General features: G+C 44.6%; 1 protein-coding gene across 1 annotated transcript; it reads left to right on the plus strand.

The window, feature by feature from the left end:
* The first annotated feature begins 7366 nt into the window (after positions 1 to 7366).
* Positions 7367 to 16077, plus strand: ID4 (inhibitor of DNA binding 4, HLH protein). The gene is made up of 4 exons (XM_032861627.1): positions 7367 to 7920; positions 8320 to 8378; positions 8968 to 9109; positions 16064 to 16077. The coding sequence occupies exons 1-2, from the start codon at positions 7480 to 7482 to the stop codon at positions 8362 to 8364; spliced, it is 486 nt and encodes a 161-aa protein (XP_032717518.1). The 5' UTR covers positions 7367 to 7479; the 3' UTR covers positions 8365 to 8378; positions 8968 to 9109; positions 16064 to 16077.
* Positions 16078 to 16388: the final 311 nt, after the last annotated feature.

The following is a 16388-nucleotide window of genomic DNA, read 5'->3' on the forward strand; positions in this document are numbered from 1 at the left end:
GAAGTTCTCTTCAGCAAAGGCAGATTTACTGTGTGACCAGTTCACCTCCAGCATTCAGATCCAAGATGTGAAGCAAATTATGCTTTAGTTAGCATCTTTCCTTGGAGGAGTTAAAATACATCTCATGGTGCTTTTTCTAGACTGGGGGGTGTTATTTGGCATTCACGGTAAAAGAAAGGGAAATGTAGCTGCAAGCCTTCATTGGTGGAAGGCTGGCACCAGTTTGTTCTGCGAGTAAAAGAGATCTAAGCAGCCACTTCCCTTGTGGTATTGCTGGAAACAGGTAGTGGATGGATACAAGCCAGTATTTTTTGGACAAAAGTTTTCATAGGTTGTATTTATTTTGGAGAGAGAGAGAGCAGGAGCAGGAAGGGGGCAGAAACAGAGGGGGCATCTCAAGCACTCTCCGTTGAGTGTGCAGTGGGAGGCGGGGCTAGCTCTGATCCTGGAGATCCTGACCTTAGCAGAAACGAAGATGCTTCACCAACTGAGCCACCCAGGCACCCCCATTAGGATGAATTTTAAATAATACACACATTCATGCATACATTCTTGCCTTGAATTTCTCGCCTTAAGGATAATGATGAGCTAAAGCAAGAACTTGTTTTCCATGGCATCTTTTTAACCATTCAACCTATTGCGAGCCCCTTTCAATAATGGCACAGACTTTGGGGGACACTGAGTACCTTTGACACACAAGTCTACTGCCTCCTATTGTTTACTTACTGCCCTGCTTCTGGGGCACGCAATGCAGCTACCCCTCACTCCATCCTTACAAATGTGTCCTCTTGCCAGATGAAGAGGTTGAGGCTACAGACTGAGCCATAGGATTTTAGAGGCAAAACTAGGATATGATCTGGGATTTTTTACTCCCTGTTCTGGAAGTGAATGCCTTTCGTTCTGTTAGAGTGTTTATTTTCTTGAGACAGAAAGGGTGAAGAGGAGAAATGGCAAGCCGTCCTCAACACAGAATGGTGGAGCTTCTTGTCTCCCCATCCAGCATGTGTGTGTACCCCCAGGCAGCTGCTAATATGGGGTACCTGAGGCAGCAGAGGCTACAGCTGGGATGAAGCACAGAGATGAGGGTCCAGAGCAAAGCTTTCATTCCACACAGTGCATAAGTATTTCCAATAATCAGGTGGAGTCCTCCTCAGAGCCTCAAATCCATGCCCCATGAGAAAACACAAAACAGGGAGGAGTGGATGTGTTTTTAGCAAAGCCCATTTCCAGCAGGTGATTGACTACGATGTTAATGGATCCCCATGACAGCTGAAATATTCAAACACACATGTCTGATGCCTGCTTTGGAGGGCATCTCCCCAGCATTCAGCTAATGCTATAATCTCTGATTGACAGCACTATGATACAGAGTTTAAGAGAGAGAGAGAGAGAGAGAGAGGGAGAAATGATAAAATACCCATCTACAGAAGTTAAAGGACAAACTGATGGATTCGTGGAAGAAGCTCTTCTGCGATCCAAATATTAATTTTAAAAAATTAATACTTTTTAAAAGCTTTATGGAGATACAATTGCCATAGCACATAAAATGATACACAATATCGATACACCTATATACAGATATATATATGTTGCACAACCTGATACATTTTGACGTTACCATTACCATAATGCACATAGTAAATGTACCCATCGTTCTTGTGTCCCATCATGGCCCTTGGATATATAATTTTACTTCTCTTGGATAGACACCTAGCAGTAGAAATATGGTACGCTATGTGGTATGCATATGTTCAACAGTTTAAGAAACTGCCGAAGAGTTTTCCAAAGTGGTTTTTTTCATTTATATCCCTGTAAAACACCTGGAAACCTCCAGGTGTTGTACACCCTCACCAATATTTAGTGTGGTTAATCTTTTTAATTTTAGTTGTTCTGACAGGTGTTTAGTATTATCTCATTGAAGTGGACCTCAAATGACGAGTGATACTGAGCATGTTTTCCTGTGCTCCTTTGTCACTTGTATACCTTACTTAGTGGACTGTCTGGTCAGCTTTTTTGTCCACATTTGAATTGGATTGTTTGTTCTCTTATTATTGAGTGAGAGATCTTTATACGTTCTTGGTAGATGCTCTTGATAGATTTTGGATACAAGCCCTTTTCAAAGACATTCACGAACTGCTTTTAATATCCATATGGAAATGCAACATATATCCAGAATAGCCAAACAACTTTGAAATGAAGAACAACAAAGCTGACAGATCCATCAACACTCCCTCATGTCAAGACTTACTATAAAGCTATAGTAATCAAGACAGTATGGTATAAAAACAGACAAGTAGACCCATGAAACAAAATTCAGAGGCCAGAAATAGAACCACAGATATACATACAGCCAATTTTTGACAAAGGTGCAAAGCCAGGAAAAAGGACAGAAGTTTCAACAGAGGGTGATGGAACTATGGGAGACACATAAGCAAAAATAGAAACTTCAGTTCATAACTTGAATCACATACAAAAATAACCACAAAATGGATCACAGACCTAAACCTAAAACCTAAAGCCAGCATTGGCTACATAATTTGTGCCTCCGGTGCAAATGAAAACACGGGGCCCCTTGTTCAAAAATTACTGAGATTTTCAAGATGGTAACATCAGAGCATGAAACCAATGAGATCCTTCTAAGCTTGGGACCCTATGTGGCTGCATAAGTTGTGTCCCCATAAAACCAACCCGGTCTAAAAATTACAAAACATCTAGAAGAAAACATAGGAGAAAACCCTTGTTTCCTTGGCTTATGCAAAGATTTCTTAGATACGATACCAAAAGCACGCTCCATTAAAGAACAAATTGATAAAATGAACATCATCAAAATTAAAAACTTGTGCTCTCATAGATGGTTAAGTGAACGAGAAGACAATCCGCAGACTGAGAAATAATATTTGCCAAAAATAATAATAAATTTTAACACGCATTAAGTGCCAGATACTGTTCTAAGAATTTTATATGTACAAACACATTATAAAGCAGATACAATTTTTATCCTCATTTCATATAAGAAAGGCACAGGAATTTAAACATCCAGTTTAATGACATAAAACTACTAAACTAAGGAGCCAAAATTGGAGCCCAGACATTCTGACTTAAAAAAAAAAAAAAATTATTTATTTACTAGAGAGAGTGAGGAAGAGAGAAAGAACATGAGCAGGGGGAGGGGCAGCGGGAGAAGAAGCAGCAGACTCCCTACTGAGCTGGGAGGCCAACATGGGGCTTGATCCCAGGATTCTGGGATCATAACCTGAGCCAAAATTGGACGCCTAACCAACTGAGCCACAGAGGTGTTCTGACTTTCAAGCCCACATTCTCGGGGCACATGTGTGGCTCAGTCAGTTGGGCATCTGCGTTCAGCGCAGGTCGTGATCCCAGGATCCTGGGATTGAGCCCGGTGTTGGGTCAGGGGTGGGGGTGGTGTTCCTGCTCAGCAGGGAGTCTGCTTCCCCTTCTTCTGCTGCCCCTCACCCTACTCCTGTGCACTCACTCTCACTCCCTCTCTCTCTCTTTCGTTCTCTCTCTCTCTCAAATAAATAAATCGAATCTTTAAAAAAAAAAAAAAAGGCCCATACTCTTTATGTCTCCTAAGATAAAAAGAAACGACACCTCTTTCTTCTCCACATCAGCTCCTTCTTATTTCAACAGACTACCTTGCAAAACTCCTGAAGTAGGCATTTTTGCTGGCCACGTCTGCTTGGCTATGTTCAATATATAATGTCCCCTTCTTATAAGGCTTTTCCCAAGACTAAGCAAATCAAAAGGTTATCAGTGCTTCCGGGACTGGTATCAGCAAGCCAAGGGTAGCACAAGTAATTCTGTAACACTCTGTGCCGGATAGAGCAGCCTTGAGCATGAACTGCCACATTGCCCAATGCACTCTTTCGGAGCAAGGGACGCTCCTGCAGCAGGGTACATACTGGTTCCTTGAGCCTGGAAAGAATGCATATGCCTCCTTCCAGTGACCATTTACATCTAGAGAGGCACCAAGGAGGCATGGGAACGCTCCTGTTTATCTGTGTGTCTGAGCCCACCCACCGCTTCCCTGCAAGCTGTGGGGAAAGAAATATCAAGTCCTAAAAAGGCATTTGGACTGAATAGCACAATATGCTTGGATACCCTTGCTTCATGTAAACACAGGGTGATTGTGAATTCTAAGAGCCTGGGTGTTGCAGTTCAGCAAGGCTCTGATTAGCGTCTAGAATGCATCCCAAGAAAGAGCTGCAGAACTCTTTGTCTGGAGGAAGGGTGTACACATGACTCTGGTCACCAGGGCTCCCTAGCAATTTTCCTATGACTATTTCATCCGAGGGTCCCTCTGAGGAACATTTTGGGAGCCTCTAGCACTTTCATGGCAAAGGGTTTTTGGCTAGCTAGCCCATCTTATTTTTACAAGTGCCAGCGAAGCATTTTGATGTAAAAGGAAGAATCGTGGGAAACTAAGCTTCCTTCCCTGTCCCGGTAGAAATCCTGTAGTTTGCAAGGTTTTCCCAAGAGCTAGTCATTGCTGAGTAAACTCCAATTTGAACAATCAGTGCTGGGAGTCTGTGACTTCAGCTTTGACGTCATGCAAGTGACTGTTGTCTAAGAATCAAAACATCCATTGCTTAGCCCCTAAGCTCTCAGGTTTCGGAGGCCAAAAAGCACAGGATTCCATACTTTATTTCCATCGCACAATGTTTTCCTAGCCTTTAACCGATTAATATCTTTCAACTTTCAAAACAAGGAATATAGTATCTGCCTCTGCCCATTCTGCTGGTGGGATTTGGGGGATCACATTTTTCCTGGGTGTTCTTGATCATGTGGCCGGGGTACATTCCTTTGAACGTAGGCTCCACAGTAACCCTGCTCTTCTGACTTGGAGCCAGTCACACGGAGCCACTGCAACAAAACCTGAAACACTGGTATTTGGCATTTGTCACGCCCAGGGTACGGCTCTCTGAGATTCAGCAAAGTCCAACGAGGTGGATAGGTTTGTTTCTTGGTGTCGCGTATTTAAAACTTACATTTTAAAGTAAATCAACTCGGGATCTGCAAAGTTTTAAAATGAGCGTGCCCCGGCTATATTAGCATAGTTCAATTTCGCCAGAGAAAAATCTAAGGTTTTAAATGTTGGAGCAGCTTTTAAACTCTAGCAAAGAAAAAAAAAAAATCAATGGAACAGAAACATCTGTACATATCTCTGCTTGTGATTATCCTCTGTGATGAAATGACAAGCTCCGCCAGAGTAGATTCATGCCCTTGAGTGCTCCTTGACCCACCTTTCTCTCTAAAATGAAAATATTCTGTGTTTATCTATTCTAATTTAAGAATATATGAAACTATGTCTATATTTAGAAGAAAGTCTTCTTTGACGTTTTACAATTCCCCTTTTCTTGGTAAGTGTCTACATAGACCACCAAAGTATGCACGTAGGTAAGTGAGACTGTCCCTCGTTTCCAAACAATCATTAGAGGCAGTAATGTGTAAGTATTAGCGGAGAGGAGCATTGTTGCATCTTCCTGGGAAACTAGCATTAAATAGTTACTCCTCATTTCATCAGGAAAAAGGAATGTGCTCTGGGGAACTAGCAGTGCAATAGTTATAAAATACCCACGTGGCTACACAGAGTACCTACCGGCCTCGTGCAGATATGTCAGTGCTGGGCAGGGAGGGAGAGCTTCCTTGCAGAGAGTAGACTGGGCAGAGGAGAGGTCCGTATCTCTTTCTTTTAATGATCTACAAAAATGAAGGCACCAATCTATATCACGTACACAAATGAAAATTTGAGACGAGAGAGTCTTTATGCTCATTTCTCAACCAAAGGACTCAATTTTCCTTGACGAGTACACACAGGGTCCTATCAAAGTTCATTGGGCAATTTTGTTTGAACCCTTCTAGGGCAGCTTTTCTATTAGAAACCACAGAAACGTCCTTAATTAACAGACTTTTCTGCAGGGTGTGGCCCAAGCAGGACTCCGGGAACTGGAAGTGTGAATTTTAATGCTTTGCTGGAAAAGGAGACTCTAGACGTTCTCAGAATCTTCTTTAAAGCGGGGTACGCGAACACGTGAGGCGGTGCGTTAACGGCCCACATTAAGTTACAGGTATGAATTTTACATAAAACGGATTAATATTATATGTCATGGTGGAATTTTAAATACTCCGTGCCCATGCATTTTTAATATTTATGTGCCCTCATTTAATGCTTTGAGGCAACTGCATTTTTCTGGAGCCCACTTGTGCATCGAGACGGGTGCAAAGAAAAACCCTACGACGTTTGGCTCTTCACCAAGTATCTGCGTTCAGCACTCTTTTTTGTTTGTTTGCTTTGGGGGTTTTTTTGTTTGTTTTTGTTTTCTTTTTTTGTTTGTTTGTTTGTTTGTTTGTTTTGGCTAAGCTTTAACCTTTTTAAAAAAGGAACGGCTGCACATTCCATTCATCATTATGGTTTCGGTGATTGTGAAAAGGCGAATAATGAAACGGAGAGGGAAAGACAGAAGAGAACGAACGTGCCTTCCTGCGCAGCGTCCTTCTTAAGGCGCTGGAATCCCAGGGCTGGAGAGGCCGGTGGCGGAGGGTCCCTGGTCGCCGCGCTGGGATCCTCGAGCAGGGCCCAGCGCTCCCTCAGCCGCCTAAGCCGGGGGAGAGTGAATTCCAGCCGCACATTCCCGCAGTTCTTCGCAGGAACTTCTCCCTCTCTTTCCCCCTCCCCAGGGCACACACCAGCCTGGCCCGACTCCCACTCAGCTCTCTTTTCTCAGAACCCCGACCCACAGCGTCGACGGAATGGAGTGTCCTTCCCATTGGCCCGAGCGTCATTCCCTGAGGTGGCACCGTCCGCCCGATTGGCTGGCCACTCCCGACCCCCCCGCCCACCCGGCCGCTCGGGGTGCCCGGCTCCCCGCCCCCCAGCGCCGCCCGGAGCCTCCGCCCTCGCCGCCTCCCTCCGCGCGCCCGCCCGCGCGCCCAGCCCGGCTCCGCTCGGCTCGCGCGGCGACCCTGCCGGCGTGCTGGCCCCGCCCCCGGGGCGCGCGGCTCCATAAATACAGCTGCGCGGCTGGCGGGGCGAGAGCGTAGAGCAGGCGCGCTTGGAGTCGGTCTGGCTGCGGGGGAACCTCCGGGTAGGGGAGCGCAGCGGTGGTGGCGGTGGCGGCGGCGGCGGGAGCGGCCGGGCTGTAGTCGGAGCTCCGAAGGGAGTGACGAGGGAACCCGGTGGGCTGCTTTCCTTCCGCCGCTCTTGATTATTCTTGCCTTTTGGTCCCGGCCGAGTGTCGCCCGCTGAACAGAGATTCCCCTCGCAAAACCCGGAGCGACCCTGCCGTCAGTTCGTGGGCGCGGGATCGCCGGGAGCTTCGCGGCGCCCCGAGCGCGGCCCGAGCGCGCCGGGCGCGAAGGCAAGGGGCGCGGAGCCGGCCGCGGGCTGGGGCCCGGAGCTTGCCTGCCTCCCTCGCTCGCCCCAGCGGATCCGCTCGCGCAGGGCGCAGGGCGCGCGCGATGAAGGCGGTGAGCCCGGTGCGCCCCTCGGGCCGCAAGGCGCCGTCGGGCTGCGGCGGTGGGGAGCTGGCTCTGCGCTGCCTGGCCGAGCACGGCCACAGCCTGGGTGGCTCGGCGGCCGCGGCGGCCGCGGCGGCGGCAGCGCGCTGCAAGGCGGCGGAGGCGGCGGCCGACGAGCCGGCGCTGTGCCTGCAGTGCGATATGAACGACTGCTACAGCCGCCTGCGGAGGCTGGTGCCCACCATCCCGCCCAACAAGAAAGTCAGCAAAGTGGAGATCCTGCAGCACGTTATCGACTACATCCTGGACCTGCAGCTGGCGCTGGAGACGCACCCGGCTCTGCTGAGGCAGCCGCCACCGCCGGCGCCACCGCACCACCCAGCCGGGACCTGTCCCGCAGCGCCGCCGCGGACCCCGCTCACGGCGCTCAACACCGACCCGGTGAGAGGCCAGATGCTGGCCCCGGGCGGACGCGGCGGGGGACCGGGAGGGCGGCGGCCGGGCTGGGGGGCGGACGCGGGCGCTCCCCTTCCAACGGGAAGGGCGGCGGAGAAATGACAGCACCCCCCCCCTTCCTCCGGGCGCCCGGGGCCAGCAGCGGCGGGCTCCTCGCGGCGATCGCAGGTCGGGGGAACGCGCGGAGCGGGACTGGGGCTCAGCGGGACTGGGCTGTCAAGTCTAGCCTGCGCCTGGGGTGGGGTTGGGGGAGTCCCCCAGGGCTGCAGGCTGGGGTGGGGGTGCCGGCGCGCCTGCCTGGTTTTCAAGAACGAATCCAGGACCGTGCCGAGTGCGACGCTTGTGCCTGCTAACCTTTGCCTTGGTGTTTCGTTGCTGTTCCAGGCCGGCGCGGTGAACAAGCAGGGCGACAGCATTCTGTGCCGCTGAGCCGCGCTGTCCAGGTGAGCGCGCGTTTCCCTTCTCCCAGCGGCGGGTCACCAGAGACGCCCGTCCCCAGGGGCTTCCGGTGCCAGGCACCGCAGTATTCTGTGCCCCAAAGCATTTCTGAGGGCAGACCCCAATGAGGTGGACACCCCCTCTCCGTGCCACCGTACTTCGCTTTTAGTAATTGGGGGTTTACTCTAAATGGAGACGTGTCACCAGCTCCTGTCCCCGTCGTCCCCGCCACGCCACCCTCGTGCCTCGTCCATGACCAGCCGGCTCTAACAGCCTTCCTCCCCGCCGAGGGAGGGCACCCTCGTGGGCGTGGAAACTGCCCGATGTGCCAACCTGCAACCCCCTCCCCCCCGCGCCGTCTGACACCCACAAAGTGGGGTGCGGGTAGGGCCTGAGAGTGGATCCCCAGTCCGGGCTTCCCGGGGGCCAGCAGCTGCCTGCAGGTCGCCTGGCCAGCCTCGGGCTGCGGGTGTTGTCTGACCTGGTGGTTTGTTTTGGGTTGTTGATCAAGCATGTCTTGAGTTTGGTCGGTGGCGCCAGCTAGTCTACAGCGGGAAGGTTCACACACCCCCTCTATTCATTCCTCTTCCACAGGTGTGCGGCCGCTTGAGCCCGAGCCAGGAGCACTAGAAAGGGAGGGGGAAAGAGCAGAAGTTAGAGAAAAAGCCAGCCGAGGAAAGGAGGAAAAAAAAAAAATCAGCAAATCCTAGAAACGTTTCATTCGTCATTCCAAGGGGTGGGGGGAGAAAAATACAACTTTCATCTTTTTTTTTTTTTTTTGCACGTTCATAAACATTCTGCATATGTATTCTCTTTTGTTTCTTCATTTATAACCGCTGTGAAATGTACATTTCTGTGTTTTTGGAGATGCAGTTAAACTTTTAAGCTTAAGTGTGACAGGACTGATAAATAGTCAAGAGTAAATCAACTTTAGATGCCTACTTTGTGACCAAGGAGCTCAATTTTTGTTTTGAAGCTTTACTAATATAAAAGAGCATTGTAGATAAATTTTTTTTTACATCTATTGTTTAAAATAGATGATTATAACGGGGCAGGGAACTTTCTTTTCCCTGCAAGAATGTTACATATTGTATAGATGAGTGACATTTCATACCATGTATATATAGAGATGTTCTATAAGTGTGAGAAAGTATATGCTTTAATAGACTACTGTAATTATAAGATATTTTTAATTAAATATTTTTTGTAAATATTATGCGTGTGTTTTTTTTTAATCTATGGGAATATTTCTTTTGGAAAATTATTTTTCAGCTCCATTACAGAGCTCTCGATATCTTGAATGTCTTTTCTGTTTGGCCTAGCTTTTAATTTGTTTTCGTTTTATCCAGTGTTGTGTAGACTCGGAAGTAATCGTTATAGCTAGTGGTCCTGCATGACTGCATGAGATGCTTAATCACAAAATAAACTTGTTCTGAGTCCATTCAAATGTGTTTTCTTTAACCTAGATTGAAATCCTTGTATTTGAAGCATACATGTTGGAAATATACTTTATACAGGGTTTGGTAGTGTAATATATAAAGAGTTAAGTGTCTGCTTTTTTGTTTTTTAACTGAGGTCTAAATGGATTCTGAATGGTTTTGCATATGGGATGGGGAAATGCTTGGATCCTTAAGGAGTTTATGAAATCTACTGTTTTATCAAAGTGAAAAAAAATGCTTATCATTCTTCATTTTACACTGAGGCTTAATGTCACTACGTTTCATGTCTGTACAGATTATTTAAATCATAGAAATGAAAAATGTTCTCTGCTTGCTACCAAAGGACAAACTCTTGGAAATGAACACTTTCTGCTTTCCTTCCTCCAAAGAATATTAATAGGCAACAGTGGGAGAAAAAAAAAAACAAGGCATAATGGCAAATCCTTCAAGCAGGGATAAAAGTCGATCTTCAAACATTAACTTAAGTAGACCAAAAATTCTGATGACCGCATCTAGATTATTTTTTTATAAAAATGATTTTCACTATAGCTATGTTAGTTACTGCTAAACCTACTGTCCAATCTCTTGTGATGTGTAACTTTTACATGTGAATATTAAAGTAGATTTATCTGTCTTGTACTGTGATTTCTGGTCTCGTTTCTTCAAAACCCTTATTTTTTAAAATTTTCTTTTCTCTTTAACAAAGTTAATTATTTTCCAGGTTGGATAGGACCATCAGGGCCTGTGAACATCATGCATTGAATGTGGTCAGTACTTTGCACACCAGTTAGATGGAATTTTTAGAGTTAGAGAGAATTAAGTAGGATTTAATTGGGTGCTTTGTAAATAGTTAGTCAACTGTGTGTGTAACATGGTCTGTTTGATTTTTAAAAGAAAAGGATTTGTTTCAGATTATACAGGAATAAAAGTATTATAGACCCAAGGGATATTTTATGAGGTCAAAGTCAAATATTTATATGAATTTGAAATCTCGTGGTCCTTAGTAGTCCCTTTAAGTGGCAGCTATGAACATAACAAAGTTAATGCTAGAAGGTTCAATTAAATCGAAAGGCTTAAAAATCCGTCCTATCCCCAGCATGTTACCCCCCAGCTTTGACATTTCACTGGTCTTTGGTATTTTTAGAATTTGATATATTTGATGTTGAGCCTTATAAAGTCAAAGGACTGCTTGTTTAGATGAGGTTTATTTTTATTTTTGGTATTATTCATTCTCGTCACACATCAAGAAGAAAACAGAAAAACACTGCTGGAATTCCAAATCTGAAGAATTCGAACGATAGCGTTCTTTGTTATTAAATAAAGGGGACAATTCCTTCTTTTTCCTTGGCAGTTTAATTTCAGTAGGAAGCAAGTCACATGTATACTGTTGGTTGGAGTTAGGCATCCACCAGGCCTGACTGCCAAATCCTACCTAAGCAGTTAGGTACAGTTTAAATTTATAGTAGAAGGTGACGAACCTTAAAACAAATGGCTAAATATTTTTGTTTTTGAAGACAGATGTCACTCTTTATTTTAGATTTTGGGCACGAAAAACCACTAACAAGGAAGAAAAGTGTTATGGACATTGCATTTTAGAGACTTGGCATTTTTCCCTTGGACACTTGCAGAGTTTGGATATCTCTAAAGACACTGCCATTTTTTTTTTTAATTATATAGACTTGTATAAGATATTACATTCTATTGTATTGGCTGTGACCTAACAAAGCAACCAGACAACAAAAACATTTTGAGTCATTTATCTAGTCTTAATTATTCAGATCTTAGGTTTAACAGATGAAATGCCCTGCTTCTCTCCTAGTCTACCTACTTTCACTGTATAGGGACAAGCAAAGAGTACGACACACATTTAAAAGCTTCAAAGGAATAAAGTATCCCACAGTGGGATTTCATTTCTAATTCAGTTATAAAATCCTGAACATCTCAAACCGTTCCATGTTAAAGGAATGAAAAAACAACCCTTTTTGTTTCAAAGAACTAATATACTTTGATACTATATAAATCTTATGTTCATTGTCAAGGTCTAACTGAATTTTTGGAACTTTAAACGGTTTTGACCCCCGTAATCTATCGTATTAAATGCCTCCTATAAAAATAAATTTTCACTGAGCAAAGGGGTCTGAAGTTTGCGGTTTTTAATTGACTTCTACTGAGTTATGCGATTTTTCATTATCAAGAATGGGTCTCTTGATGGATCACCTCAATTATTTACAGTGTTTCTTACCCTGGGATGAAAAATGTGGCTTAAAAATGGTGATATGAACGCAACGAAAATCTAGTGTGAATGCTAGGCAAAGCTCGTCTGCTCTTTGCTGTCTGCCAGAACAGGCAGCAGGAGGATGTCCAGGGAAACTAGACCCCCTCCCACACACACACTTACACAGAAGGTAAATAATGTAGAGAGAAAGAAATTATTCACAGTTGTACAGAGCCAAATAAAACTGGTTCTGCCTTTCTAGCTAAAGCACTTTAATTACATATATGTTAATTAGCCCAGATAGCCCTTGGGTCTCAACAGGGCCAAACACCAAAACCTCCAGGCTTATAAGGAAGGAAAACCTTCCCTTTCCTGCTTTGCAAGTCCAGGAAATTACTCCACGCATCTCAGAGTTCATCTTAACAGGGCTGTCCTCAGTAGGCATTCTTCAGACCCAGATGATTTCTTTCAGTTATGACCCATGAGTCTTGCTAAAATATTAATTATATTAATTAGAACCATTTCCCAAAAGATGTTAGGATTGTAACACTTGGAGCATTGATCCAATCGATACTTTAAAAGATAATTAATTTGTTCAAGGGAGACAAACGGCAGTCGTATCTACTTCATTGAAAATGCTCTCAAAGTTTCAGTGAATTTTTAAAAGTGTGGATCGTGTTCAAGTGCCTCCTTCATACTGATTCATATCCTGGCTTGCTCTAAAAACTTTTGCCTAGGTGGTAAAACTCGGGCCTGAACCACATTGCCAAAAGTTTTCTATACTCACCTAAGCAAAGCAATTCACCAGTAGGCCGCTGAAGGCAGTTTCATCATTCATAAGTCTCCACAGTAAATTCACACATGGGATATGAAAAAAAGGTTGTTAAAAATTGAAGTTAATTTGAAAAGATCCTCTGAGTCCATAAAAGTAAACACACCAGTTTCTGTGGAAAGAAGAACAAAACGTGTCACTTATATTTGAGTAGCTAAAATGTAACTGAAGGGGAATTAAACTTAAAATGTTTAAATAGAGAGATGCAAGAACCTATTTTCTATGCCAATCCACTTGGTTCTGAATTTTTTCCCAATGAGAAATCTCACACATTAGAAAAGAATTTTCTAAGAGATTAATTCCACAAGCACTGGTGACATGCAAATTCCTGGTGAAACTAGACACCTTTATTTGCTTTAAATGAAGGTTTCTCAATTTCTTATGATATAAAGTGTGTATTAGCACTTCAAGCATGTGTATTAAGTTCACATTTTGAAATTTTCTCTAATTGCAAAGTTTAATTTCCAATGGAATATTGGAGTCTACATACCGTTCTACAAATTCACATTTTAGAACATTTCTTAAATTTTATTTCTTAAAATTTATTTATTTGCTTAAATGTTTTAAGTATCTTCTTAAATATTTACTATTTTTTCTGTAAACTGTGGCAGTCAATTGAGAGGCTATAATTGTGTGTATGCCTGTGAGTGTTTACCTAAAAATAATTAATGAACATACAGAAAAATATTTTTCAAAAAGGAGTTACACTTTAAAAAAACAAGTAAACCATGTTAACCTTCTTTTTTCTCTCTACTTTAATTCTTATGATTGAAGATCTTAGGGCATAAAAATGCATTCCTCATTTTTTGGATGGCTATAAGCCAATCATGTCATGTTTAAGCATAAAGCAGGACGGAAAATAAAGAACAAGGAAATCAAATGTCCTGTTTATCATATCTTAGAATTTGGTTTAAATTCATTAAGTAATCTGAAGAATAAAAGAAAAAAAAAAAAAGAGGGACGTACCTATATGTCAAACTCACAGACAGCCCAGGAAACAGACCTAAACTTGTAGACATGAATTTGACACCTTATTTCATCAAGGGTTCCTAGAAACACTTTTCATACCTGCCGAACCTGAGTCCATGGCTGTCGTTAAAACTAGGTAGGCTCCTTGAAGTAGAAGGCTCTGTGAGGTTCCTATTTGCCTGTCTTTCAGGGCCTAACCAGGGTCTTATAAAATATTTGTGGGCCAGAATGAAGAATGTCCCCCTTAGGGAGCCTCTTGGTAGTGCATTCAGTTGTTCTTTCTTGGCCTTTTATCCACGCTGTGTCTCAGCTGGGCTTCCGACCACTATATCTAAGTGCCTTCTGGGCCCCTCTACCTCTGAAGCATAGTAGATTTGAAACAAGATTTTGTGGTCTCCCCCTAAAACCTGCCCTTCTTTCTAGATTATTCCTTATTGTCTCAGTCAGCCATAAGCCCAGGGGCTCAAACAACAAATATTTATTTCTCGCAGTTCTGGAGACTTGCAGTCCAAGATCAAGGTGCCAACCAGTTAAGTTCCCAGAAGACACTGTCATTGCCAGGGGAGCACAGCAAGCCCCATGCGTCCTTCAGATCCCCACAGTCACACCTGGCACATGGCCTCCTCCTTGGAGCTGCTCCCTAAGATTCAAAAAGAACCTGGGGCTAAGCACCGTCCTCTTCCTGCCCCAGGACCCGGATGTAGGGATTCTTAGAACATCATGTTCCAGCCGTCCTGTCTCTCCTCCACTTCTAGCTGCCCTCAAGCACACATTCTACACTGCCACTGTAACTAAGGTTTTCTCCTGTACATGGTACACAGCAAAGCATGCTTATCTCCCTAATCTTGACAGTCTAAGACTGATGTCCTGAGTGTTAGGAAGGGAGCAGACTCAGGGAGGATATACATGGAACATGGAATGTTGGTCTGGGGGAGGGACACCCGCCCAGTTAGCCAAACCGGCTAATTTACCTATCTGTGGGTAAGGGTTAATGTGTCCACTTCCAAAAGGACCTACTGTTTCATGCTTCCCTTCCTTTACAAATGGTGTTACCCCTGCCTGGATCCTTTGACCCCCACTCTCACTCTGGGTTGCTGTTAAACTCCTCACCATCCTTTGACCATTTCTGCAAAAATTATATAATGTTTCTCTTCCTCACCCCCAAAACAGCCACCCCCCCATACTGTAGTGTAATTATTTTCACATGTCTGTGTTCCCTGTAGATCTCTGACCCTCCAGGGATTCCAGACCACAAAGTACCAGAAGAACATTCCTGTAATTCTCTGTGCCAGCAAATCTAGCAAATTCTTTGTAACTCAAAATTGTGGTTGAGGGGTTTTCATTATCTTTTAGAAGCCTTTGGCTGCCTTAAACATGAAAAATAGATAAGCTGTGTGTTCTTGAGAATGAGGGGAGTGTGGTCAGCCTTGGGCCAAGAGGGTTGGAAGGAGAGACTGAGAAAGAGAGGAGAGAGGCAGAGCGATCCTGTATCCCGAAGAAAGAAATATGACTGACCCAAGTTTGGGTGAGTCAACAAAGACACCTTAGCACCAAAAATGAAAATGTGGGGCAAGGAGGGAAGACTGCATGGGTATAGGCTGGGACAGGTCTGCAGAGCAAACAGCAGGCAGGGGGCAATCAAGAAGATGGTAGGATCAGGTCTCTGCAGATGTGCCTTAGTTCTCTGTTCTCATAGCCCTGGCGAGAGGCATGGATAGATCAGCCCCAGTAAATGCAATGAATCCTCATGAGTCAGTTCCAAAAGGGCGAGGCTTGCCATGAGAGGGAAAATATTCTAGGGACAAAAATTTCATTTCCACTCCTATGATCTGGGGTCCTAGAAGTAGAATCAGAAGGTTAGTAACCTGGGATATGTCTGGTTAACAGGCCTCTAATTTTCCAGTGAAGAAGACAGAAGCCTGAAAGGTAGAGGGATGCAGTCAGGCATAGAGCCTGGTTTCTCTCTCTCTCTCTCTCTCTCTCTCTCTTTAATCCACAGTCCATAGCCACAGACTCAGTATGGCTGGATTCTATTCCACTTTACTCTTACTTAGGTGGTCTACTCTTAATATTCGGTCTATATTCTAATCTACAACTTGCCTCACGTTGTAAGAAGCTGGGGTTCGAATCTTAAGCAAATGACCGTTAAACACAGCACCGAGCTGGCTGCATTTTTAAAATAAAAAACAGAGGTAACATACATTTTATTTTTTAGATTTTATTTATTTACTTGAGAGAGAGAGAGAGAGTGCATGTGTACAAGCTGGGGGGCGGGGTGGCGGGCAAAGGGAGAAGCACACTCCCCGCTGAGCAGGGAACCCGACTTGGGGGCTCGATCTCAGGACCCAGAGATCGTGACCTGAGCCTAAAACAGAAGCTTAAGGGACTGAACCACACCCAGGCACCCTGGTAATGTGCTTTTACAACAATGTATCAAGTATTTCAAAGTTCGTTGACAAAGGAGCACAGACCATTCCATGGAGAAAGGATAAACTTTTCTATGGAAGATGCTGGACCGATTAGACATCCGCACTCAAAAACTGAACTTTGAGCAAGACGT

This window comes from Lontra canadensis, unplaced genomic scaffold (assembly GCF_010015895.1).
Source record: "Lontra canadensis isolate GAN:19392208 unplaced genomic scaffold, GSC_riverotter_1.0 scaffold21, whole genome shotgun sequence".
Lineage (NCBI taxonomy): Eukaryota > Metazoa > Chordata > Mammalia > Carnivora > Mustelidae > Lontra > Lontra canadensis.

What these genes read in the sequence shown, in the direction of transcription:
- ID4 (XM_032861627.1), top strand. Translation starts at nt 7,480, where the DNA reads ATGAAGGCGGTGAGCCCGGTGCGCCCCTCGGGCCGCAAGGCGCCGTCG. An exon ending in CGGCGCTCAACACCGACCCG is followed by an intron (nt 7,921 to 8,319) that starts GTGAGAGGCCAG and finishes TTGCTGTTCCAG; the next exon opens with GCCGGCGCGGTGAACAAGCA.